This window comes from Talpa occidentalis, unplaced genomic scaffold (genome assembly GCF_014898055.3).
Source record: "Talpa occidentalis isolate TD23 unplaced genomic scaffold, MPIMG_talOcc4v2.1 talOcc4.9, whole genome shotgun sequence".
NCBI lineage: Eukaryota > Metazoa > Chordata > Mammalia > Eulipotyphla > Talpidae > Talpa > Talpa occidentalis.
The window spans coordinates 15,262,047-15,286,666 of NW_023605305.1; the positions used below are offsets into that span (position 1 = coordinate 15,262,047).

General features: G+C 48.1%; 1 protein-coding gene across 12 annotated transcripts; it reads left to right on the top strand.

Moving 5' to 3' along the window:
• The first annotated feature begins 1,751 nt into the window (after nucleotides 1-1,751).
• PIGV (phosphatidylinositol glycan anchor biosynthesis class V) lies at nucleotides 1,752-17,695 on the top strand. 12 transcript variants are annotated; one of them, XM_054690841.1, is made up of 7 exons: nucleotides 1,752-1,823; nucleotides 4,055-4,194; nucleotides 6,380-6,469; nucleotides 6,603-6,766; nucleotides 9,384-9,517; nucleotides 12,977-14,098; nucleotides 15,443-17,693. In XM_054690841.1, the coding sequence occupies exons 5-7, from the start codon at nucleotides 9,440-9,442 to the stop codon at nucleotides 15,722-15,724; spliced, it is 1,482 nt and encodes a 493-aa protein (XP_054546816.1). In that variant the 5' UTR covers nucleotides 1,752-1,823; nucleotides 4,055-4,194; nucleotides 6,380-6,469; nucleotides 6,603-6,766; nucleotides 9,384-9,439; the 3' UTR covers nucleotides 15,725-17,693. The 12 variants fall into 12 exon arrangements, with proteins under 12 accessions (XP_054546816.1, XP_054546814.1, XP_054546809.1 ...); XM_054690839.1 differs by lacking the exon at nucleotides 1,752-1,823 and having other exon boundaries at nucleotides 3,998-4,194; XM_054690834.1 differs by lacking the exons at nucleotides 1,752-1,823; nucleotides 4,055-4,194 and adding an exon at nucleotides 5,376-5,415.
• The last annotated feature ends 6,925 nt before the right edge of the window (nucleotides 17,696-24,620 follow it).

Genomic DNA, 24,620 nt, shown 5'->3' on the forward strand with positions numbered 1-24,620 from the left:
GGGTTTTTATTGTATTTATCAATAGCGTGTAGTCAAATTGCCACCAAGATTTTCAAGCAAGTGTTTGTCAAACTAAGTGTGGTGGTTAATATTTAAATCAGACAGGATTGAGGGGGAAATAGACTTGGCTAAACCAGCCAAGAGGCCTAACCAGGACTCTTCCAGAATAAACGAAGTGGGAAGCTCTACATATCTGGATTTTGGTGAACCATGTTGCCAGTGACTGCTTTTTGCTCCAGGCCTCTTGAACTCCTTTCTGGTCTAGAGAGTGCATTTCTGGGCCATGTGTGGACTATTGCTTCGGAGTTCGGTTTCCTGGGTTCCTGTCATCTGCTGTCCTGCAATGCAGGGAGTCTAGCCTGATCACCAGTTTCTGATTGGAGTTAGCAGAGGCTGAGAGAACGGCTAGCCACTGAGCTGTGAGTAATTTGCTTTTTTTTTTTTTTTTTTTTTTTTTTTTTTAATAGAGGCATGCTTTATTTATTTAATTTATTTTGTTTGTTTGTTTATACATGCACTGGGTACAGTCAGAAGCGCGGGAGGGTGAGAGAATTCACCAGATCCAGAGCAGGGAGCAGAGCAGGCAGAAGGACCGAAGTACACTGCTGAGGGGAGCAGCGGGCGGCAGGAGAGGTCTGCGCGCCATGTGGAACCCTCCTCCGGTGGCCTGGGAGCAGCCGGGGATCGAACCGGCGCCGCGGAGGCTGCGGGCAGCTTCGCAACCCAGCGCTCAACCGCTGCGCCACCGGGGAGGCCCAGTAATTTGCTTTTGAGAAGTAAATAGAACCTCTCCAGTAGAGAACCCAGGGGTGTGGCTAGTAGTTCTTTTCCCAGGCTCCTCCCTCCCCACCCCCCAAATGACCTTAACCTTCTTTCATAGCTGGAGAGCAGCCAAGTCCGGCCTAAACAATACTCTCAGCCTCATTGGCTCTCTTGCCTTATAGCCACTGCCACCCCCAAGTAGCTGAGGCCTTTCCCACTATGCTTCAGTAGGGTCAAGGTTTTCTAACTACTAAAAGGCAAACACCAAAGGAAGGGTAAAAAATATCTAGTGTCCATGGGCTTTAAAGGATCAGTGATTGGCTCCTTTAAGTGGGAGACCCAGTAGGGCCTTTGCACTGGGGTTGATGGGCATCTTTAAAAAATAAGGCAGGTGCCACCCCAAGTGTGAAGATGTATGAAGATGTCACCCAGCAGCCTTGGAAACTGCCAATAAATGCCTTTTTAGCCACAGGGGAAAGAAGTAGCATAAAATTGGGGTTTTGTGCTGTTTGTTATCACAGGTATTAGCCCTGCCTACTAATGGTTGGCAGGAACAGAATCAGAAACCTGTGGGGTCATGTTTGTCCTATAACGGTGTGGCCTTGAAGTCAATGCCACTTGACAGGGTCGCCTACTCCATTCTCATAGGATTGAGGCCATAGATAGTTCAGTGTCTGGAAACGGAGCTACCGAGAATAGATAACTGGGCTCTTCCTCTCCCCAGGTTGGGGCCATGGTCATCTGCAGATGTGGTGACAGGAGCAAGGCAAGGCAGCTGGAGAAGAGAAATGAGTTGTCAGATTTCTCCAGAGAGGTGACTGCTCCATGCAAACTACCACACTTGCTTCTCCACAACCTCAGTGGAAAAATCACCTATTCCTATTTTTGTTCAGGGAGTTACAACAACCCTCATTCTTGAGGACTTGATGCCAAGTACTATAAAATTCATGAGGTAGATATTATGATTATCATTATGAGAACAGGGGCTATGTCTTGCTCAATGTCACAGCTTCATCCTGCCATGTAGAAGGTACTCCTATATTGTTCAATAACTCCAACAGGTAAGAGAAAAAATTATTTTTTTTTAATATTTATTTATGCATACAAGAACTGGGGTGTGGGCCAGAGGTGTAGGGGATGAGAGGAATCACCAGAGACAGAGTGGGGAGCAGAACAGGCAGATCGACTGAAATACACTGCTGAGGGGAGCAGCTGGCGAGTCAGGAGAGGTCTGCTGCACCATGTGGGCAGCTCCCTGGCCGGCCAGTCCAACTCTTGCTGCAGCAGTTGGCAATAGCTTGAAAGCACTCACTGTCTTTAACCCCTGCAACACCAGGAAGGCCCAAGAGAAGAATTTAGTGGAGGAAATGTAGGTAGGTGCTGTTAATTCGCAGCATAAAATTAACATAAAGACTCTGAATTGTGGAAAAAAGGAGAGAGAAAGAGGTAAGTCTAAGAAAGCTTAAAATAGTACAGAGTGGTAGGAAAATCCAGTCTGGGAGACTGGAGACCTGAATTCAAGCCCCACCTCTGCCACTAGCAGTGTCACCTGGCCAGTCTCTTCCCCTTTCTTTCCTTTTTTTTTTTTTTCAAATAGTCATCGAGGTTTTTTTTAAAAAAGACTTATATATTTATGCATACAAGAACTGGGGTACATACCAGAGGTGTATAGGGTGAGAGGATTCACCAGAGACAGAGTGGGAAACAGAACAGGCAGATCGACTGAAACACACTGCTGAGGGGAGCAGCAGTGAGACAAGAGAGGTCTGCTGCGCCGTGTGGGTCAGCACCCTGGTTGGGGATCAAACTTGTGCTGCAGTGGCTGTAGATTGCTTAATAGCACTGCAACCTAACCCTTTGCACCAATAGGGAGGCCCTCTTCCTCTTTTTGAACCTGTTCCCACATCCATAAAATATAGGTATCAATTTTTTTTTTTTAAAGATTTATTTATTTATTTATGCAAGCACTGGGTACAGTCAGAAGCGCTAGAGGGTGAGAGAATTCACCAGAGCCAGAGCGGGGAACAGAACAGGCAGACTGATGAAGAAATACACTGCTGAGGGGAGCAGCGGGCAGCAGGAGAGATCTGCGCGCCATGTGGGACCCTCACAGGTTGGCTGGGATCTAGCCGGCGCTGCAGAGGCTGCAGGCAGCTTTGGAGCCCAGGGCTCAACCGCTGTGCCACCAGGGGAGGCCCCCCCGACTAAAATTCTTAACAGGGCAACCAGGTGGTGATAAGTGCTCTGAATAAAATAGAACAGGGAATAGGGCCTTCCTGGTGGCCTAGGGGTTAAGTCTCAGCACTATACCAGGACAGCCTGAGTTCAATCCCCAGGCAGTAAACTAACCCACATATGGCACCTCAGACCTGTCTCACCCACTGCAAACAACACAAGCACCAAACAAACAGAAAAAGAAAAAGAAAAAGAAAAAAAAAAAACAGGGCAGCAGGGCAGCCTGGTGATAAGAGTGATCAGGGAGAGCCTCTCAGAACAGGTGATGCTTCCGCTGAGACCTGAATATAATGGGCTGGCCAAAGAGGAGGCTGGCAGCAACGTGTTTCAAACAGGAACAAGAGCAGAGCCAGGCAAATTCAAGAAAGAAATGCTGTACTCTCTTACATTCTAGAATTGTAGAAAGTGATGCTTGCTTGAATTGTTTAGTTCAGGGATTTATATTGTTTCTTGGTGGTTCGGGATATTTGCTTCTAAACGAAAGTGGCTGGGAAGAGGAGAGTCTTACTGGTGTTCTGGGTTACAGCTCTGTCTCCCTGACTCTCCCACAGTGCTGGTCGCTCCGCTGGCTCCCTGTGTAGACGCAGGCTCCATTTTAGCTGCAGACTCTGAAAACAGCCTAGAGAGCGCTGCCTCCTCCACGACTTACTCACAGCATTGGAGGCCCAGAACTCCCTTCCATCCCACTTAGTCTTCTTCTATTCTGACAAGCCAGGGCTTTCAGAGAACAAGATTCAGCTTCCTTGTTTTCCTGACGGAGCAGAAGCCAGAAAATGAAACAGGAAACAGTGCCAAAGGGGGTGGGGGATTGCAGAGAAGGAAAGGAAGGAGAAATTGCAGGAAAGTAAAGCTGAAGACCTGTTCAAAGTTCTCCCTTGAAAGGGTGACAGTTGAGCTTTTAAAAAACATTCTGACTCATCATAGGAGTCCCCTGTCCTTTCTACAAGTAGATTTTAGGGGGACTTTAGTATGGATAGGGAATCTTAAGAATGCATGTGTGTTTTCCTTGAGAATTCACAAAGCAAGAACAGTTCATTTCTCAGTTTTGTCTTTGCAGAGAACAACTTAGAGCCTCACAGACTTCTAGAGATTCAAGCCATAACCTCGGCCCCAGTCCCAAGTGTGCCCACAGCTTTGCCCATTCATTCACAGGCCTCTGGAGTTGAGAACAAGTGTGTGTCGCTGAAAAACCTGGAGGTAGAGTCATTCCACACTCCATTTTTTTCCCTTCTCCAACACACAACTGAAATGTGATTTAAACTTTATCCACCTTTTACACACAACAAATACCTGAGGGCAGTTTAGGTCTCTGGGACTAAAGGAGTTATAAAGAATCAGGAAGATACCCTCCCTGCCCACCCCCCATCCTCAGCCCCAGCCCCCAACTGATGTGGGCTGGTTTTCTTTGCTTGGAAAGATAGCAACCTCTCTTTGTTCCCACCCACATTAGTAGCTGTTGCAGAAGATAAGCCCCTCCCTCAGCCAGGGCTGTGGCCAGAGGCTAACCCAGACCCCTGCTTCGTTTGCAGGGCAGATAACTGAAACCACAGAAGGCTTTGGAATCCTGAGAAACAAGAAATCCACCAACGGAGAAGGATTTATTATCTGTTTCCTTTAAGGAGGGTGCAAAGTTGTTCTAACAGTTTCCGTTACAGGGGTACCAACTGGCTGCCCCTCCCTAACAGACGGTTTTGTTGAGTTAAGGTTCTCTTCTTCTTTTTTGGCCTCACTTCCTAGGAGAGAAACTACTTGAATGAGGAAGGAGACCTGGGGGGGAGTGTTCTCTGAAGTTTCTTTCACCCTTCTCATTAGCCATCTGAAGTGGGGCCGAGGTTTTTTTTGAAATAGGAGAGACGATCCCTGGAGCTGGAGAAGGGGAAAGTCAGGGGGATCCCCCACTTTCTTCACACCCGCGACGCAGGGTGCCACTGCTGGCCACAGAAACCCCAAGGCTTTTCTTTCTATTTAGAGAACATCTGTTGTGTGCTGGGCCCTGTGCAGAGCTGCTGTTGCGTGACAGCTAGGAAAGTGCGGCTCTGGCTTCTATGAAGAGGCCGCGGGGCAGCCCACAACCGCGAGAGCCTCAGAGCACCTCGGGAACTCAGTGGATGTTTGCGGGATGGAACTGGGGCAACAGCACCGACTCTGGAACGGCCGCCCCGGCGGACCAGCTGAAAGCGGGGGAGGGGGACAGAGAAGCGTGAACTGTTCAGTTGTCAGCCGGACGGGCAGGGGCCACCGCGGAGGGGCACCGAGTCCTGGGGCTACACCGTCCTCGCCCAGCTCTTCCAGAGTCAACATGGCCGTCGCGGAGGGGGCGGGGCAGCTCCGAGTCCGGGCAGGAGCGGGGCGGGGCCGCCGTCGGCGGAGCCAGTGCGCAGGCGCGGGCCGCTCGGGGCCCCGGATGGAGGAATTGAGGTTCGGACACCACTTGAGTGGTCGAGATGGGCCGGTGGTGGGGACGCGGCGCTAACTCGGGAACCTGGCGCTCGGGGTGGGGAGGGAAGTTGTCAAACGGAGGCTACGGAAGATGAAGTGGAGGCTGCGGAGGAGCGAGAAGCCCCGCCCCTCCGCCATAGCGGCCTCTGGGTGCCGCCTCTTCCTTTACCGCCTCCCGCCCTCCCCTGCCTTCCGGCCTCGGGCACCTCCGGCCCCTCTCAGGGGTGGTCTCTGGGCTGTGGCCCCTTTGGGGAGAGGGGCCCGATCCGAAAGAAGCGACCTATAGAGGTCTTCAGGCCCGCGTGGGCTGGCGGAGCGCGGCCCCTGACGGCCAGCGAGGCCTCTGACTCTGAGGATTCTGGGTCCCAACGACTTGCCCACCCCACGAGCATGTTCGCCTCAACCAGAGAGTTCAGGGCTCCAGTTCAACAGGCTTCCCTAAATTCTCAGATAGGGCCTTCCCCGCCCTAAGCATACCCAGCAAGAGCATGCGCTATCCCTGGGCAAGGAGTGGACTTGAGAGTTGGGATCTGGGAGGCGCGTCCTGGCTGAGTGCGTCCCCTTTGGCCCGGGTGAGGTCTAGGGGGAAGACCAGGAGGGTGCAGAAGCAAAAATACCACCTCTCTAAGTACAACTTTGGGTGTGTCACTCGACCCTGGTGAGCCTCAGTTTCCACACCACATCCATAAAATGGCGATGGTAATTATACTGGCCGTACAGAGTCTAATAATGAGATCTCTATGGAGATTTTTATTACTCACCTCTCTGGGGCATATTTATCTCACGGGAAATCAGAGTAAGACTAGTTGCTCTGTAAGTGTCCTGCCAGTTCAGAGAGTCTGATTTCGCAAAGAGCTTGTTGGGAAATGAGGGTGGCAATTAGCTGAGAGGGAGAACTCACTGGCTTTCTTTTGTTTTTACTTGGTTTACCTGAACGGTAAAGTGTAGGCTACAAGTCTCCTGTGGTCGCGGAGGCTAGAATTTGACTTTGGAGAGAGGAAAGGAAGAACGGAAGCCTGGTGAAGAGGCAGAGGTGGGTTAAGTGCTTTTTGTTACCAAGTTTTCTTCTGCATGTGGGCGGGAAGGCAAAGCAGGAAAAGAGTGAATTCACCCTAGGATAGAAAGAGAAGGAGCAGCTGTGTGAGGTCGGCTGTGCTTCTTTCTAGGCTTCCTCTGGATTCTGGGAGTCAGATGTTGGAAATGTTGGGTGGATTCACAAACTCCCGCTGCTCTCTGGGGCTTTCTGAAGCTCGCCTTTGAACTGAATTTTGATGAGCAAACCAGTGTGGCGTTGGTGGCCCCTCCCTTCCTCCAGGCCTCCTGGTGATGGGTAAGCAGCAGTCGCCCCCTTGTGCTGAGGAAAAAGTACTGTTGCTATTGACCAATCTTGCTCCCTTTCCCGAGAAATTTTATTTCCTTGTGGCTTCAATGACTTTGTCCTCTTTTCTTAACATGAGATATAGTGAGAGGAACACTTTGGGCACGGATTTTGTATCCAGAATCAATGAACTAGTGATGCCACATCCTGTTCTTACATCCACTCAGTCAGAACACTGGCTTAAAATGCCTGTTTGTATGGTAGACCGTGGGGATATCGTTGGGAGAAGATTGATTCTGCCCCCACAAACAACTTAAATAAGCAGTAGCAATAAAGACGACAAGGCTTCGGTGCAATGAGAGGATATAACATAGTCTAGTGAGGAGCAGAGGAAAATTCCAGAAATGAGAGCTAAACATATTAGTCAAATAAGAAGTCTACCAATCTTCCTTGTTAATTTCTCACCTTAAATGCTTTTCCTTGGGCTTCCCTGGTGGCGCAGCGGTTGAGCGCTGGGCTGCGAAGCTGCCGGCAGACTGCAGAGCAGGTTCTATCCCTGGCCACCAGGCGAGGGTCCCACATGGCGCGCAGACCTCTCCTGCCAGCGCCCACTGCTCCCCTCAGCAGTGTATTTCAGTCAGTCTGCCTGTTCTGTTCCTCGCTCTGGCTCTGGTGAGTTCTCTAATCTTCCTCCACTTCTGACTGTGCCCAGTGCTTGTATAAATAAATAAATAAATCTTAAAAAATAAAATAAAAGGGCCTCCCCGGTGGCGCAGCGGTTGAGTGCTGGGTTGCGAAGCTGCCCACAGCCTCTGCAGCGCCGGTTCAATCCCCGGCTGCTCCCCGGCCACCGGAGGAGGGTCCCACATGGCGCGCAGACCTCTCCTGCGGCCCACTGCTCCCCTCAGCAGTGTACTTCGGTCCTTCTGCCTGCTCTGCTCCCCGCTCTGGCTCTGGTGAATTCTCTCACCCTTCCGCACTTCTGACTGTACCCAGTGCATGTATAAACAAAAAACAAACAAACAAACAAATAAATAAATAAAACATGCCTCTATAAAAAAAAAATCTTTTAAAAAAAAATAAATAAAATAAAATAAAATATCTAAACCTAAAAAAAAAAAATACTTTTCCTTTAAGAATAGTTCTTTACCCCAAATTGATGAGCTGTCTCTGATGCTCTTGCCCTGCCCTCCCTTCAGATTTTTCAGACTACTAGTGTTCGAACATTCTAACATGATTGGGAGTCACGGCTCCTTAGTCCAAGGAATTGTTTAAAAAAAAAAAAAAAAAAAAAAAGCCTTAAAGTGCATTCCTTGCCTCAGAATGGCCTTGAAATTGTTTATACATTGCTGTCATTCCAATAAAGACATGGGAAATGACAGTTCTTCATCCCTAGTAGTCAACTCTGTCTTCCCCCCTGGCTGAAGTCCTGCTGAGTGGTGGTTTTCCTTCTTTGCTTAATTTAACAGACCAGCTGAGCACACATCAGAGGGCTAAGCTGGAGGGTACAGACAGTGTGGTCTTCGAGTTCAGTCCTGTGCCCCACTTTAGGGACTCTGGTTTGGGACCTAGTTTATTATTCTGGGCAAGAGTAAAAGAACGCACACCAAATAATAGCAACCACAGTATGAGTCAGTAGTACTTGCCACTTTCCTCCCTTTCACTGTCATGACAGTTTTATGGGATACTATGTTCCCGTTTTATCCATTAAGAATTGAGGCTCAGAAGGGCTAAATGAGAACTTGTGAATGACAAAGTCAGAACTTGAACCCAGGACTTACATGCAACAGGCTTTTTTTTCTTTTTTTAAGATTTATTTATTTATTATTTATACAAGCACTGGGCACAGCCAGAAGCGCGGGAGGGTGAGAAAATCCACCAGAGCCAGAGCGGGGAGCAGAGCAGGCAGAAGGACCGAAGTACACCGCTGAGGGGAGCAGCGGGCGGCAGGAGAGGTCTGCGCGCCATGCGGGACCCTCCTCCGGTGGCCGGGGAGCAGCCAGGGATGGAACCGGCGCTGCCGAAGCTGCGGGCAGCTTTGCAACCCAGCGCTCAGCCTCTGCACCACCGGGGAGGCCCATGCAACAGGCTTTTAAAGATTTCCTGCAAACATAGCTTTCTGCTTTATACCTGTTAGTGTGGAACTTTTCTCACAAGAACACGGTGCTTGAGGCTGACGCTAAGTGGTCCCATCTGTCTTCCAGATGCTTTTCCTTCATCTGGGAAGTTAGGTGGTTCGCTTTGCCTTGGTAATACTGAAGATAGTCTCCGTAAAGAATGCTTTCAAGGCTGCCGGCGACCTCTGCGGCGCCGGTTCGATCCCTGGCTGCTCCCCGGCCACCGAAGGAGGGTCCCACATGGTGCGCAGACCTCTCCTGCCGCCCGCTGCTCCCCTCAGCAGTGTGCTTCGGTCTTTCTGCCTGCTCTGCTCCCCGCTCTGGCTCTGGTGAATTCTCTCACCCTCCCGCGCTTCTGACTGTACCCAGTGCATGTATAAACAAAACGAACGAACAAACAAACAAATTAAAAAAAAAAAAAAAGTTTAAAAAAAAAAAAAAAAAAAAGAATGCTTTCAAAAATTTATTTTCAGCCCATGTGTGATATTTCCTTCTTGTGTTTTGGTATTTAGAAGCCTGAGGGAACCAGTCCTGGCAGCAACACTCCTGAATTCCTGGTGATGGGAGGATGTGGCCCTTGGACCCATTCCAGAAAGAGGTGCTGAGGTTTGCGGTCAGCTGCCGTGTCCTGACTTTGGTGCTGCAGGTCAGTCTCTGATCTTTTGTCCTGAACATGCAGTTTCCATGTGATGGGGCTAGAGAATAGCCCCATCTCCTTTCCACTTCCAGCTGTGCCGTACTTGTGGTTGGAATCATAAAGCTGTGACTTTTTAGCTGAAATGTGGGCAGAACTCTTAGAAATGGCCTTTAATTCCTTCTAAACTGAATCCCTTATTTTTACACAAGAGGCAACAGAGAACCAGAAAGGTTAAATGGATTCCCTAAAGTCACATAGCAAATAACAGAGGGACAGAATCAGACCCAGGTTCCTTAACTTCTGAACTAGTGGTCTTTCCAACAGACCATGATATTTTGTAGCCAGAGATGTTTCAAGGTGTGACAGCTGAAAACATTGCCCTGGGTCATCCTACCAGGTGGCTGAGTACTTTATGAGTCAGTTGAATGGGGAAGAGGTAGCACTGTCCTAAAACTGTATGCTTAGTCAGCTTCCCCCAGCCCTTCCCCCAGGTGCCTCCCTTTGTTGCTCACCCATAGACAACCCTCAGGATGCATTTGGCCTTTTGCAACTCCCTTTCCCCCCAAGGCTACCCTTGATATGTATTTTTTTCAATCAGCCAATCAATTTATTTTTTTAAGGATTCCTCTGTTTACACATACAAGAACTGGGGTATAGGCCAGAGGTGTGGGGGGGTGAGAGAATTCACCAGAGACATAGTGGGGAGCAGAACAGGAAGATCTAGTGAAATACACAGCTGAGAGGAACAGCGGTTGAGAGAAGAGGTCTGCTGCGCCATTTGGGTTGCTCCCTCCCTGGAGGACTGGGGGCTGAGGATTGAATGCATGCTACAGTGGTTGGTGATAGCTTGATAGCGCTGTCTTTAACCCCTGTGCTACCAGGGATGCCCCCCAATTTATTTATTTTGTATTTAATTAATTTATGAATAGAAGAACTATAGAGGCCAAAGGTGCAAGGGGTGAGAGGATTCACCGGAAACAGAGTGGGGAGCAGAACAGGCAGATTTACTGAAATACACTGCTGAGGGGAGCAGTGAGTGAGACAGGAGAGTTCTACTCCACCTTGTAGCTTAGCTCTCTGGCTGGGGATTGAACTCATGCCGCAGTGGCTGGTGATAGTTTGATAGGGCTGAGACTTTAACCCCTGTGCCAATAGGGAGGCCCCTGTCTCTTCCTTTTTACCTTCCTCTTCCACCCTTAAAACTTATGCTATCAGTTATATCCCCAATTATTCTTCATTGCTGCTGTCCTCTCTGTTAATGGCAGCTCATTCCTTTTCATTCCTGAAAGTTGCTTCTGATAAACTGTCACTCTTTCCAGCACTACCTTTGGTACCTTCGTAGTTTCAGTATTAATAAAGATGATAACATCTAACCACTGTCTCCTGTCTTTCCTGTTCACTCTCTTTGGTATCCCAGCTCTAAGGATTCTTCTACCCCTCAGGACTTGTAGTTCATTGATTCTACCACCATTTCACTGTCCCTCACCCTCCTCATGTCTTTAGTTCCCCTTATTACCCAACTTAGATTCCATGGTCCACCACACATAACAAAATTCGCTTCTTTCTCCCAAGCCTAACTTTGGTTACATTCAGTTCTCTGGGGGCCTCCCCGGTGGCACAGCAGTTGAGTGCTGGGCTACGAAGCTGCCCGCAGCCTCTTCAGTGCCAGTTCGAACCCCGGCCGCTGGCGAGGGTCCCACATGGTGCGCAGACCTATCCTGCCATGCCCGCTGCTCCCCTCAGCAGTGTACTTTGTCAGTCTGCCTGTTCTGTTCCTTGCTTTGGCTCTGGTGAATTCTCTCACCCTCCCGTGCTTCTGACTGTACCCAGCGTTTGCATAAATAAATAAATAAATAAATCTTTTGGGGGAAAAAAATTCAGTTCTCTGGGCCTCCCCGGTAGTGCAGCGGGTTGAGCGCAGCGCTGTGAAGCTGTCCACAACCTCCACAGCACCGATCGATTCCCGGCCAGCCAGGGAGATCCTCACATGGCAAGGCAGACCTCTCCTGTCTCGCCCACTGCTCACCTCAGCAATGCTTTCAGTCCGTCTGCCTGTTCTGCTCCCCACTCTGTCTTTGGTGAATACTCTCACCCTCCCGTGACTCTGGCCTGTACCCCAGCTCTTGTATAAATAAAAATAAATCTTAAAAAAAAAAATTCAGTTCTCTGCCTACTCCATGCCTGTATCTGTCCAGAGAAAAACACACAACTATACTAGTCATCTTTGTTTATTCAAGATCACTAGTAAGTCTTTTGTGTTACCTGGCAGTCTTAGTGTATTTCCTTAACCCATTCACTGTCCCATTCTCTCAAAATTTTCTGCACCTCAAAATCACATGGGGGAGCTTAAAAAAAACCAAGACCTCAGTGTCTACCCCTCCTGCATTCCCAGTTAAATCATCCCTGGATAATTCCAGTGCACAGCCTATTTTGAGAACTGGGGTAATGGATGATTTAGTTTACCTCTCAGTGACTTAGTTTTCCTCTTGGCTCTCTAACACCTCTTCCCCAACTTCCTTTTCTGAGTGAAAACTCAGAAAAATAAAAGCAATCAGAAACGACCTTGTATATGCTCCCACCACATCCATCAGCTACCTATATCTGCACCTCTGTGCCTTCACTGCTGAAGGTATTCTGTCCTCTTGGAGATGAACTCCTCCAGTTGAGTAGCAATTCTGTCATCTTTGATCTGCTCCAGCAATTCTCCCCTATCTCTGCATGTTCAGTGACTTCCATTCTACCACTGATTATACATGTGGGCAAACAAACATTTATCTCTCACCTGAAAAATAAAACAAGATTTCTGCTCACCCCACATTATCATTCACCTTATTTCCATGCTCCTCGTTACAGTACAACCCATCCAAATTATTGTCTGTATGCATTGTCTCTTTTCTCCCCTTGTCTGCTAAATCCAGTCTGGGGAGACTTCTTGCTCCTCTGCTCTGCTGGACTAGTTCTTGTCACAGTCACCATGACCGTCACATGGCTAAACGCAGTGGTCAGTTTTCAGTCCCATCTTACTTGACCCATCAGCAGCATTTGACAGTTAGTTGATCACTTCCTTTCTTGCCTCTCAGATAATGTTCTCTCCTGGTTTTCCTCTCCCTGACTGTTCCTTTTTATCTTCATTGCTGGATTCTCACCCTCTCTCAAGCCTTGGAATGTTGACCTGTCCAGTACCCAGCCCTCCAATCTCTGCTTTTCTCAAGATGCACTTCCTCCCTCGATGATCTCATTCAGTCTCACGCCTTTAAATACCATCCATGCACTGCTTGTTCTCCTGCACAGACTTGCATATTGCACTGCTTAGTTGACTTATGACCAGAATATAAAGCTCAAACTAAGCTAGTCCAAAAGTGAACTCCTGATTCCCCCCCAACAAGTCTGTTCTTCCTCATTTTACTAAGTGGTAATTCTTTTCTTCTAGTTGCTCGACCAAAATCCTAGTTCTCCTTCATCCCACAGGCTTTCTTCAATGCCATCATCCCAGATCACAGTGCAGATGCCTTCACTCCTCCTCGCCTCGCCCCCTCAGGCTCTGTGGACCAAATTGTGGAAGGTCTTCTGGGTGGCCTGTCTCACTGGGATGCTGAACACTTTCTGTTCATTGCTGAGCACGGCTACCTGTATGAGCACAACTTTGCCTTCTTCCCTGGCTTCCCTCTAGTCCTGTTGGCAGGAACTGAACTGTTGCGACCCCTGAAGGGGTTGCTGAGCCTACGGAGTTGCCTGTTAATCTCAGTAGCATCCCTCAATTCCTTGTTCTCCGTGCTGGCTGCAGTTGCACTTCATGACCTGGGCCGTCTGGTTTTGCACTGTCCCCGCCAGGCCTTTTATGGAGCGTTGCTCTTCTGCCTCAGCCCCGCCAATGTCTTCCTGGCGGCGGGTTACTCAGAAGCTTTGTTTGCCCTCCTGACATTCAGCGCCATGGGGCAGCTGGAAAGGGGCCGAAGCCGGACAAGCGGACTCCTCTTTGCCCTCGCCACCGGCGTGCGCTCCAACGGTCTTGTCAACACTGGCTTCCTCGTGTATGCTCAGTGCCGAAGCTTTTTCTCTTCTCTCATGGTGCTGAATCCTCTGAGAAGCCTCTTGAGGCTGCTGGGCTCTGTGTTACTGTCAGTGCTCACACTTGGCCTTCCCTTTGCCCTCTTTCAGTATTATGCCTATTCCCAGTTCTGTCTGCCGGGCTCAGCTCGCCCCATCCCCGAGCCCTTCCTGCAGTTAGCTGTGAACAGGAGCTACCGGATCGCTGACGGAAATGTGCCGCCTTGGTGCTCCTGGGAGCTCCCCATCATCTACAGCTACGTCCAGGACATCTACTGGAATGTTGGCTTTTTGAGATACTATGAGCTCAAGCAGGTGCCCAATTTTCTACTGGCTGCCCCAGTGACTGTGCTGGTTGCCTGGGCAACTTGGACATATGTGACCACCCACCCTTGGCTCTGCCTTACACTCGGGATGCGAAGGAACAAGATCAATAAGACTCTAGAGAAGCCTGAGCCTGGATTCCTCAGTCCTCGGGTGTTTGTGTACCTGGTCCACGCTGTAGCGCTGTTGCTGTTTGGTGGTCTGTGCATGCATGTTCAGGTGAGGTGCCTCCTGGCTGGGTAAGGGTGTGAATATAGGCAAACCCTTTGGCCAAGGACAAAGAAGACAATTGACTTCCCAGTTGAGTGACCTGTAGCTAACTTATTAATTCAGCACTTATTTGGGGGCATTCTTTCGCCAGACTCTGGGTGAGACCCCTGAGGATGGAACGTGAGTAATGTATGATTTCTGCCCTAGTGGGTCTCATGGTAGAAATGGGGAGACAGACCTTTAACAGATAAACAGACACTACAGTGGGTTGGAGGAGGGGTTGCTGTTTGAGATAAATTATCATGGAAGCACAGAGGGAAAAGGCACTGACTGACTGAAGGAGTTAAGGGCGAAGCATCACACGGTGGGGCTAGAAGAGTAAGAAAGAATTCCATTTAAGAAGCTAGGAAAGAACATTCTGGGCAGATGGGAAGACATGTGCAAAGAGAGTTGCACAAGGACCTGATCTGACTGCCATATAGGAACAAACGCAGAGAATATCCCTGGACCTTCCCATAATACACAGTTATACCCAGAATGTCTACTTGCGTGTTGACTTTTGAAGGTACTCTGAACTCTGGCAGGTGCTCAGTTTTCAGTGGACATGTCTTGTGCAATGTTTGGGTGCTGGGGGTGGCTAGAGAGGGCTGGAGGAAGGGCTTGATTGTACATTCAATTCTTTTTCTTGGCTCTAGTCCCAGTTCCAACATAACCCCAAGGAAGGCTTTTTGTCCCCTTGCTGGCCACTCCTTAGCAGTTTCTGCGTCTTGGAGGCGCACATTGCTGTTGTAAACCTCTCTGAGCTGTGTGAATAAGAGGCACAGAGGAAATTGAAAGTAGCATTCTGTGTTTGTAGCTGGATTAGCCCCTAGAGTGAGTGCCAGCAAAGCTTAGAGTTTCCAGGTTAGATGAGGGGGAGAGGGAGGCTGTTTGGAGACTGACTGTGAATACCATAGGAGGAAGATTGTTTCCCTACCCTTTTCCCTCTGCTTTACCATCCTTACGGAATGGAGGAATCAGCTCAAGTTCCCAAAGCCCATGTCATGGCTGAGAGTTCAGAGTCCAGGCCCTGGGCTAAAATCAGACCGTATAGAGTTTCTAGTATTGATTTGCCCCTTTTGTGGCAATGAGTCTGTACCTATATTTACCATAATATTGAAGTCACTTGGCTGGTGTCATGCACAGCTTTGTAAGGCAAATCCTAAGGTCTATTGAATTTCTTTCCCTATATAGTACATTTCTAGTCATGGGACTGTAGTTTACCCCACTAATCCTTGAACTGCCAGGCTAGTCCAGTTTGAGGCAGTAAGAGTCCAATAATTGTGTGGGTTTTCCCTCTCTTATGATCTCCAGGTTCTCACCAGGTTTTTGGGCTCCTCCACGCCTGTTGTGTACTGGTTTCCAGCTCACTTGCTTCAGGATCAAGAGCCGCTGCTAAGGTCCCTAGAGACTATGCCTGGGAAGCCTCTTGCAGGGGACTCCCCACCAGGACAAAAGGTCCCCAGAAATTCTATCATGGGACTTTTGTACAACTGGAAAACCTGTTCTCCAATCACACAATGCATTCTAGGCTACTTCCTGACTTACTGGCTCCTGGGACTACTCCTGCATTGCAACTTCCTGCCTTGGACATGACCTGGAGTCTCAGGGGACAGACTGAAGCAGCCTTAACCCAGGGTCTGAAAGTACAAACACATATTGGCTCTACCTGCACTGCCCTGCCCTGCTATCCCTTCTCTGTCCATTAGAAGCACCCCCTTTCTCTCATGTGCATTCTCTTTCTCTCTTTTTTTAAAGATGGGTTAGGAATGGGAGAAGTGTGACTCACTAGAGAGCCCTTTCTGGTGCTGGCTATGGCAAATTTTAGAGTAGTAACTATTCTTTGCAAGAGAAGAAATCGTATTTCAAGTCTGAAGTACACCTGGATCTGTCTTGTCAAACAAGCATAGTAAAGATACTCTTTTTTTTTTTTTTTTTAAAGATTTATTTATTTTTACAAGCACTGGGTACAGTCAGAAGTGCCGGAGGGTGAGAGAATTCACCAGAGCAGGAAACAGAAGAGGCAGACTGACGATACACTGCTGAGGGGAGCAGTGGGCGGCAGGAGAGGTCTGCATGCCATATGGGACCCTCAACCGGTGGCTGGGGATCGAACGGGTGCTGCAGAGGCTCCGGGCAGCCTCGCAACCCAGCGCTCAACCTCTGCGCCACCAGGGAGGCCCAGTAAAGATACTCTTATACTTGCCACTGAACCACATGTAAAATTAAATATAAATTATTGAAATGTAAATTTTATCTCGGGCCTCCCTGGTGGCACAAGGGGTTAAGCATTGAACTATGAAGCAATCTGCAGCCTCTGCAGCACGAATTCGATCCCTAGCCGGCCAGGGAGCAACCCAAATGGTGCAGCAGACCTCTCCTGCCTCGCCTGCTGCTACACCCAGCAGTGTATTTCAGTCAGTCTGCCTGTTCTATTCCCCACTCTGGTGAATCCTCTCACCACCCCCATCCCCGCATCTCTGGCCTGTACCCCAGCTCTTGTATGTATAAATGAATAAATCTTTAAAAAAAAAAAAGGAATGTAAATTTTATCGAAGGCCCTAATTGGAGTAGTCTGAATGTGGGGTGGAGGCCTGCATAGTGTAGCAGAGGTAATAAGTGAGATTAGATCATCTTTTCTAAATGGGATATTGTTTATGATGATTTTTTTTAATGATTTGTTCATTTAAATGAGAATTCTTATATGTGTGGGCCTCCCCAGTGGCGAAGTGGTTGAGCGCTGCGCTGTGAAGCTGCCCACAGCCTCTGCAGCGCCGGTTCAATCCCCGGCCACCAGCGAGGGTCCCACATGGCGCGCAGACCTCTCCGTGCCCGCTGCTCCCCTCAGCAGTGTACTTCATCAGTCTGCCTGTTCTGCTCCCCGCTCTGGCTCTGGTGAATTCTTTCACACACACACACCCCACACACCACACTTCTGACTGTACCCAGTGCTTGTATAAATAAATCATTAAAAAAAAAGTCTTGGGCCTCCCCTGGTAGTGCAGTGGTTGAGCACTGGGTTGCGAGGCTGCCCACAGCCTCTGCACTGCCAGTTCGATCCCCGGCCACCAGCGAGGGTCCCACCCAAAAAATAAATAAAAGTCTTATATGTGCACATTAAACAACTTTTGGTTATACAATCAATGAATTTCCTTTTGTAAAATAATACAAACTATTTTGGGGGAAAAAAATGGCACAGTAAGAAGAGCATTGTGCAAGGAGGCTGGAGTCCTGGATTCTAGACCTCTGGGTGAAACCACACCTACCAGCTGTGACCTTGGGAACATTTTCAGATCTTTAGTAGCTCTTCTGAAACTAGGGGGAATGATACTGTCCTTCTACCCCTAGTGGGATGATATAATTGTGGTGAGCCATGTAACTTTTTAAAGGTCCTTTCAGCTCTAAGTTCTTCAGACCTACTTTTTTTTTTTTCCCCCCTAAAGATTTATTTGTACAAGCACTGGGTACAGTTAGAAGCGCAGCAGGGCAAGAGAATTCACCAGAGCCAGAGCAGGGAGCAGAGCAGGCAGAAGGACCGAAGTACACTGCTGAGGGGAGCAGCGGGCAGCAGGAGAGGTCTGCGCGACACGTGGAGCCCTCCTTCGGTGGCCGGGGAGCAGCCGGGGATCGAACCGGCGCTGCAGAGGCTGCGGGCAGCTTCGCAACCCAGCGCGCAACCGTTGCGCCACCGGGAAGGTCCCGTCTTCAGATCTACTTTAAACAGTGGAATCATCCCAGCTGAAACAGTTTTTGTAGACTTAAACATGTGCTGTTAGGAGGAAAGATTCAGGTCTTCTGGTTTTAGCATTTAGACTCTCTCACTACCCTTGAATGCAACTGAGGGGTAACTTAAGTCACCTTTCTTCTGAATAAGAGAAAGCAATTACACTTCGCAATTAAGGCTGCATGTCCTGAGCAAGTAAACCTGCGCCGGGCAACTGAATCGTTTCTTTGCTAGTCTTCAGTGCATGACTGATAGACCCGTGTCAGAGAATTCATGGCATCATGAGTTGATATATTGTAGGTAAATCCAGCTTGAATGAAATGCTATCGTCCTGGCCCCCCTTAGGTTATGAACTCATCCCTGCAATGGTAGTAAGGTCATTGTGCTGAGCTATTTTTGGTCATTCTTTGAGCCAGGTAAGAGGCTGCATCATTACGACTCATTCCCCATTTGAGCCAAAAATTCCAGCAAGCAAAAACTTCAAAATAGGTGGATAACCATAAGCAGCTACTAGAGAGCCCTGAGAATTGGAATTTTGATACACTCCCTCTGACCATGACAGAAAGCTAAACTTGCCAGCTGAAGGGAAGCTGCTGGCTGAGCCCCAGCACCCTCTGTTGGAGCTTCTAGTCAGCCTGGCCAATAAGCATTTCCCAGCCATCGCCCCAGCTTTAGCACAGCTGAGAGAATTTGGTCCAGAGTCAAATGCTTCTGAAAATGTACACACAGATTGGGGCAGCCCTCTGCCTTCTGCCAAGACATCCGAGTGCCCTTCTTGGCAAAAGATGATCACCCCTGCCCTAGTGTCCCTCCAATTGGCAGAAACTTCCCTCCCTCCCTCACCAACAGCTGCAAACCCAGGGCCTTCCACTCTGTGTGCAGGAAGTGTTGAGGTCCTGTTCCAGCTCTTTATTGCTGAGTCAGGAGCTCCAGATTTTTTGCCCTCGTGGATTCTTGTCTTTGCCTCTTTTGGGGGGATAGTCAGGACTAATTGTTTCTCTATTGAAAGAGGTGACTCAGGGCCTCCCCGGTGGCGCAGTGGTTGAGCGCTGGGTTGCGAAGCTGCCCGCGGCCTCTGCTGCGCAGGTTCGATCCCCAGCTGCTCCCCAGCCACTGGAGGAGGGTCCCACATGGCGCGCAGACCTCTCCTGCCGCCCGCTGCTCCCCTCAGCAGTATACTTCGGTCCTTCTGCCTGCTCTGCTCCCCGCTCTGGCTCTGGTGAATTCTCTCACCCTTCCGCGTTTCTGACTGTACCCAGTGCATGTATAAACAAACAAACAAACAAACAAATAAATACAATACGTGCCTCTTTAAAAAAAAAAATTAAAAAAAATAAAAAAGAAAGAGGTGACTCAAACTCTATGGGGCAGGGTGATCTCACTGCTCTGGTAGTCTCAGCTTAACCTTCACAGTAGATCGCATCACCCCCAGAAAAACGTGATTTCAAGGGCCAGAAACCCTCTAAGTGGGAATCCCTTCTTCTCTCCAGTACTAAGGATCAACTAATACTAAATCACTCTGGTATTCTACAAAGACCATTATAGTTACAAGTGGTCATAAAAAATAACAGGATCTCTGCAAGGTAGACACACCTGTTGTGACCTGCAGAAAGATTGTTTTCTCTCTGACCTTGGTGGGATCTAGTTGCTGTTCTCTAAGGATCTAAGGGATAGTTGGATTTTTATGGCCAGCAGCTGTCCTTTTACCATCCTATTATCAGCCTTTAATAGTCTGGGAGAGGGACATGAAGGGCCCAAGGCAGGAAGCTTCCTGTTTACCCTGAGGTCTAACAATGCTGCAGCTGGGTTGGGCGTCTACAATTTCAGAGAAAAGTCATTTCCTTCTGAGACCCAGCTAAAACAGAAACCAGACGCTTCATATACCTAGAGGTAGATGCTTTTTTGTTCTTTAATGATGGTGGGAGGGGAGGGAGTGTTTGACATGTCTTTACCAGTCACCCCTGGAGAAAAAAAAATCACTTTTCTTGAACAGACCCTCTTACCTTCATCTAAACGTGTAATATGTACAGGCTCCAGGGATTTGAAAATGATGGATTCTTTCAGCAGTTGTTTATTAATGCCTATTTTAGGGGACTGAAGGTGACTCGGCTATGCCTCCTGTCTTCGACTGATAGAGTTGCTAGCAGAGATACAGAATCATTAATCAAAACAGAAAGTCATAAGTTCTGGGGAGTGAAGGGATACTCAGATTTCTTGCTCTGTATCTCTACTTGAACCTCTTGATGATGAGAATAAATTAAAGTTTTGTATACTTCAGAAAACGTGAGATACAAAGTAAGTGCTCTATAAAATTACACACGGTAGCGATCTCTCAGCTTGAAAGACCTGAAAAGATTTTGTAGCGAAATGGCCTTTGAACTGGACTTTGAAGGATAGGTAGGATTTAAAAGGTAAGGGTAGAGAATGAGCGTAGGAAGTAGGCAATTGAGATCTAGACCGTTAAATGACCCGTAAGCCCAGCTTTACTGTGTACTAAGCTATGGAGATGTGAGCCAGATACCAAACCTTTAAGCCTATTTACTCTTCTGTAAACTGTGGATGACACTGCCTACCTTGTAGATAAGATAGTGACATTGTCTTTTATGGATGTTGTGGGAATTAGATGAGCTACCACATGAAAGTGTACTAAGGGGGCCTCCCTGGTGGCCCAAGAGGTTAAGCACTGCACTATGAAGCAATCCGCAGCCTCTGCAGCACGAGTTCAATGCCCGGCTGTCCAGGGAGCAACCGACATGGCACAGCAGACCTCTCCTGACTCGCCAGCTGCTCCCCTCAGCAGTGTACTTCTAAGTCAATCTGCCTGTTCTGTTCCCCACTCTGTCTCTGGTGAATCCCCTCGCCCCCCGCATCTCTGGCCTCTACCCCAGCTCTTGTATGCATAAATAAATACATCTTTTTAAAAAATTTTTTTAAAGATTAACTTATTTATACAAGAACCAGGGTACAGGCCAGACGTGTAGGAGGGTGAGAGAATTCACCAGAGACAGAGTGGGGAACAGAACAGGCAGACTGAAGAAATACACTGCTGAGGGGAGCAGCGGGCGAGACAGGAGAGGTCTGCCGCACCATGTGGGACCCTCGCCGGCTGGCTGGGATCGAACCAGCGCTGCAGAGGCTGCGGACATCTTCACAGCATGGCGCTCAACCACCTGCGCCACCAGCGGCAGCCCATAAATAAATCTTAAAAAAAAAAAAAAGAAGAAGAAGAAAAGGCCTCCCCTGTGGCGCAGCGGTTGAACGCTGGGCTGCGAGGCTGCGCACAGCCTCTGCAGTGCCGGTTCAATCCCCAGCCGCTGGCGAGGGTCCCACATGGTGTGCAGACCTCTCCTGCCATACCTGCTGCTCCCCTCAGCAGTGTACTTCGTCAGTCTGCCTGTTCTGTTCCCCACTCTGTCTCTGGTGAATTCTCTCACCCTCCCGCGCTTCTGACTGTACCCAGTGCTAGTATCAATCAATAAATAAGTCTTTAAAAAAAAAAAAAAAGAACAGTACTAAGAACAAAATAACTGCGATTTGGGCACGTTGAGTTTACAGTGCCATCAGCACCCCACTGGCCAGGAAACGTGGAACTTGGGACAAGGAGACTGACCCATGCAGGCAGGATAATTACAGCAGCCAGTATGCTGGATGGGATTGTCAAAAGGAAAGTGTCAAGAGAAGTCCTCTAAGACCTTGGATAAGTGAGTCAACATCTCTAAATCTTTTCTCATCTCTAAAATGGGGGCAATAGCACTTACCACAGAGCTATGAAGAGTAAAGGAAACACTAATAGCGAGCCTGGCACATAGGAAGAACTTCAGGAATGATAGTTTATTATTTTTAAAATCATCATCATCAAAGGACCAGAAACATTATCAGAGAAAGAGAGAGTTTTAAGAAGAAAGATGATTAACAGGGTCATATGCTATTAAGGTTAAAAAAAAGATGAGAAAAGCTTTTGAATCTAAGGATGAGGGGCACCCTCAGCACAGGATAACTGCTATAACAAACAATGCCCAAGACTCAGTGGCCTAATAATAAATGTTTCTTGTTTACATTGTCCTAGTGCAGCTGTAGGGGAAGAGATGCCGGTCCTAACTGGCCACTTGGGATGCCGGCTTCTTCCATTTTGTGAATCAGCCCTCCTCTAGATGTTCAGAGTGCCCCAGGCCTGGAAGAAATGCACACCACTTATACTTTGATACCATTTCAGTCACATGGTAAAACTGCAAGGGAGTTTGGGAAGATAAAATTCAGGATGCTTAGTTAAATTTGAATTCCAGGTAAATAAATGTTTTTTCAGTATAATCATGTTTCATGCAGGGTTTATCTGAAATTCAAATTTAGCTGGGCATCCTGTGTTTTTATTTGCCAAATCCGGCTACCCTAGTGGGAAGTGAAGTCTGGGTTGTGAGTTTAGGAAGAAATGAACATGTATTCATGTATCTATCACAGTCTGCCTCAATCTCTCTTTCAGACCAAATGCCTGTTTCTGCTGTTTCTGTTTCTGCAAAGAGGTTAGCAAAAGAGGTAACGCCACATCCCCTCTAGTCACTCTATTCAACTCCAAGTCTCAGTCAGCTTCAGATATGGTTTCTTAGGAGCTACATCACAAGTTATTGGTACCAAGTTATTGGTACCCCCAAATTGGTACACCCACATACAATGGAAGTACATGAATAGGGTAACTTCAGTACATGAATAGGGTAACTTCCTACTCAGAAAAAGAAAGAATGGAAGGTGTACAACAGTCACTGGTCCCAAGCAGTTCCAATTCTTTACTCTTCAGATATGTCGAGCTGGGGTAGTTCCTTAATTAGATCCTGACTTTGTTCTAGGAGGAACTCATTTGGCCATCATCCTCTATGACTTCCAATTGTGCCCTCTGGGAAGTTCTTCCTGGTTGACTTTTTTTTTTTTTTTTTAAACATTTATTTATTTATTTATACAAGCACTGGGTACAGTCAGAAGCACGGGAGGGTGAGAGAATTCACCAGAGCCAGAGCGGGGAGCAGAGCAGGCAGAAGGACCGAAGCACACTACTGAGGGGAGCAGCGGGCGGCAGGAGAGGTCTGTGCGCCATGTGGGACCCTCACCCGGTGGCCGGGGAGCAGCCAGGGACCGAACCGGCGCTGCAGAGGCTGCAGGCAGCCTTACAGCCCAGCGCTCAACCGCTGCGCCACCGGGGAGGCCCATGGTTGACTATTCTTCATGGTCACATCTGAGATGGGTTCTGGAAAGTATGACCTCTTTGGAGAATGTTCAGCTCTCACAGCTTACTTCCTACTGGTCTAAGCATGGTGGTGGGCGGGGGGTGGGGGGCAGGGGTAAATTATTTTAAATTTCAGACAGCCAAAGGCTTGTGTGTGTGTAAAAATACACATACCAAAATTTACCATTTTGACCTTTTTGAGTGTAAAGTTCAGTGGCATTAAGCATATTTTCATCGTTGTACAACCGTATCACCACTGTCTCCTAAACTCTTTCCTCACTCTGAATGTAACATAGCTATGCTGAAACTGGGGAGGTTTCACCTGGGGAAGTAACAGGGAAGTTAAGTGGGAAGGTCACACTCTAAACATATTTGCCTTAGTGGTGATCACATCTTTCAACTCAGGTTGTTTAAGACCTTTTCCAATCTTGTTTTACATTATGTTGTCCAGAAGCAGTCAGCTTTTCCAACTCTGACAGGCCCATCATCTCTAAACTTGTTCTGTCTCCCTTTCTTTCTTGTTTTTGAAATCTAATTTTCACCTGAGTTCACCTCTTTCCTCTAATACTTTATAAAGGCACCTGTGCTAGTTGTCAAGTTAATGCCTCTCAGCTCCAGACCCACCCTTGTACTTTCTGCTGTGAAATACTGGAGCTGGGGCTGGCAAATCCCATTTCTGCTTTGTCAGCGGGCTCTGTTTGGTTCTGCCAACAAGGGCCACTAGAGGGAGATAGTGGGGCCAGAGGAGGAAGAAAGGACTTCTCATTGCTTCCTGTTCCTGTGAGGTCACCCCAGCAATGCTCCTTCACCCCAGCAGTAGCAGTTCCTTCCTGTAGTAGTAGCTGAACCCACCTTGCAATTTTTCCAACAATTGCTGAACCACCACGAAGGTGTTCCAGAAGCACCCACACCAGCTGGGTAGCACCCCTTCCTCGGAAGTGTTGATCCTCCTCTAAATTCAGAGATACCAGACACCAACCCCAGATTTAGAGACCTGGAGTTTCTAGCTTTTAGTCATCCCAGACTCTTCCCTTTGTTCTAGCCCTAGCTGATGCTGTCTGCATTATGTCTGTTTTTTTTTTTACCCTTTTAGTGATGTGGCTAACAACTTTATACCTAGTCCACCATTCTAACCATTCTTTATATTAAATTCTGTCTGATAACTGGCATAGTTTCTCTCATTGACTGCACCCTAACCAATACAGAAATGGGTGCTAGGAGTGGTCCCAGGAAAGAGACCTCCAAAGATGGGATTATGGAACTGGTTGAGTTATGTCATTGGATTTGTATGTGCTAAGCTCTTTGCCATTGAGAAACATGCCACTAATCCATGGCTTGTTGTGGCATCATGATTAATCAAATTACCACCTGTGGTTATCTATGATGAAGTGCCAACTAAAGCAAGTGCCTTGGGGGCCCAAGTGCTTACTGTATGTGACTGTTATGGTAGTGCTGATGATTACAGGGACTTGGTATGGGAGGAATTCTTCTGAATGCATCAGTGGCCTGGCAGAAAGAATTCTTTAAATTCTCAGCTTAATTCGTGGCCAGAGAGC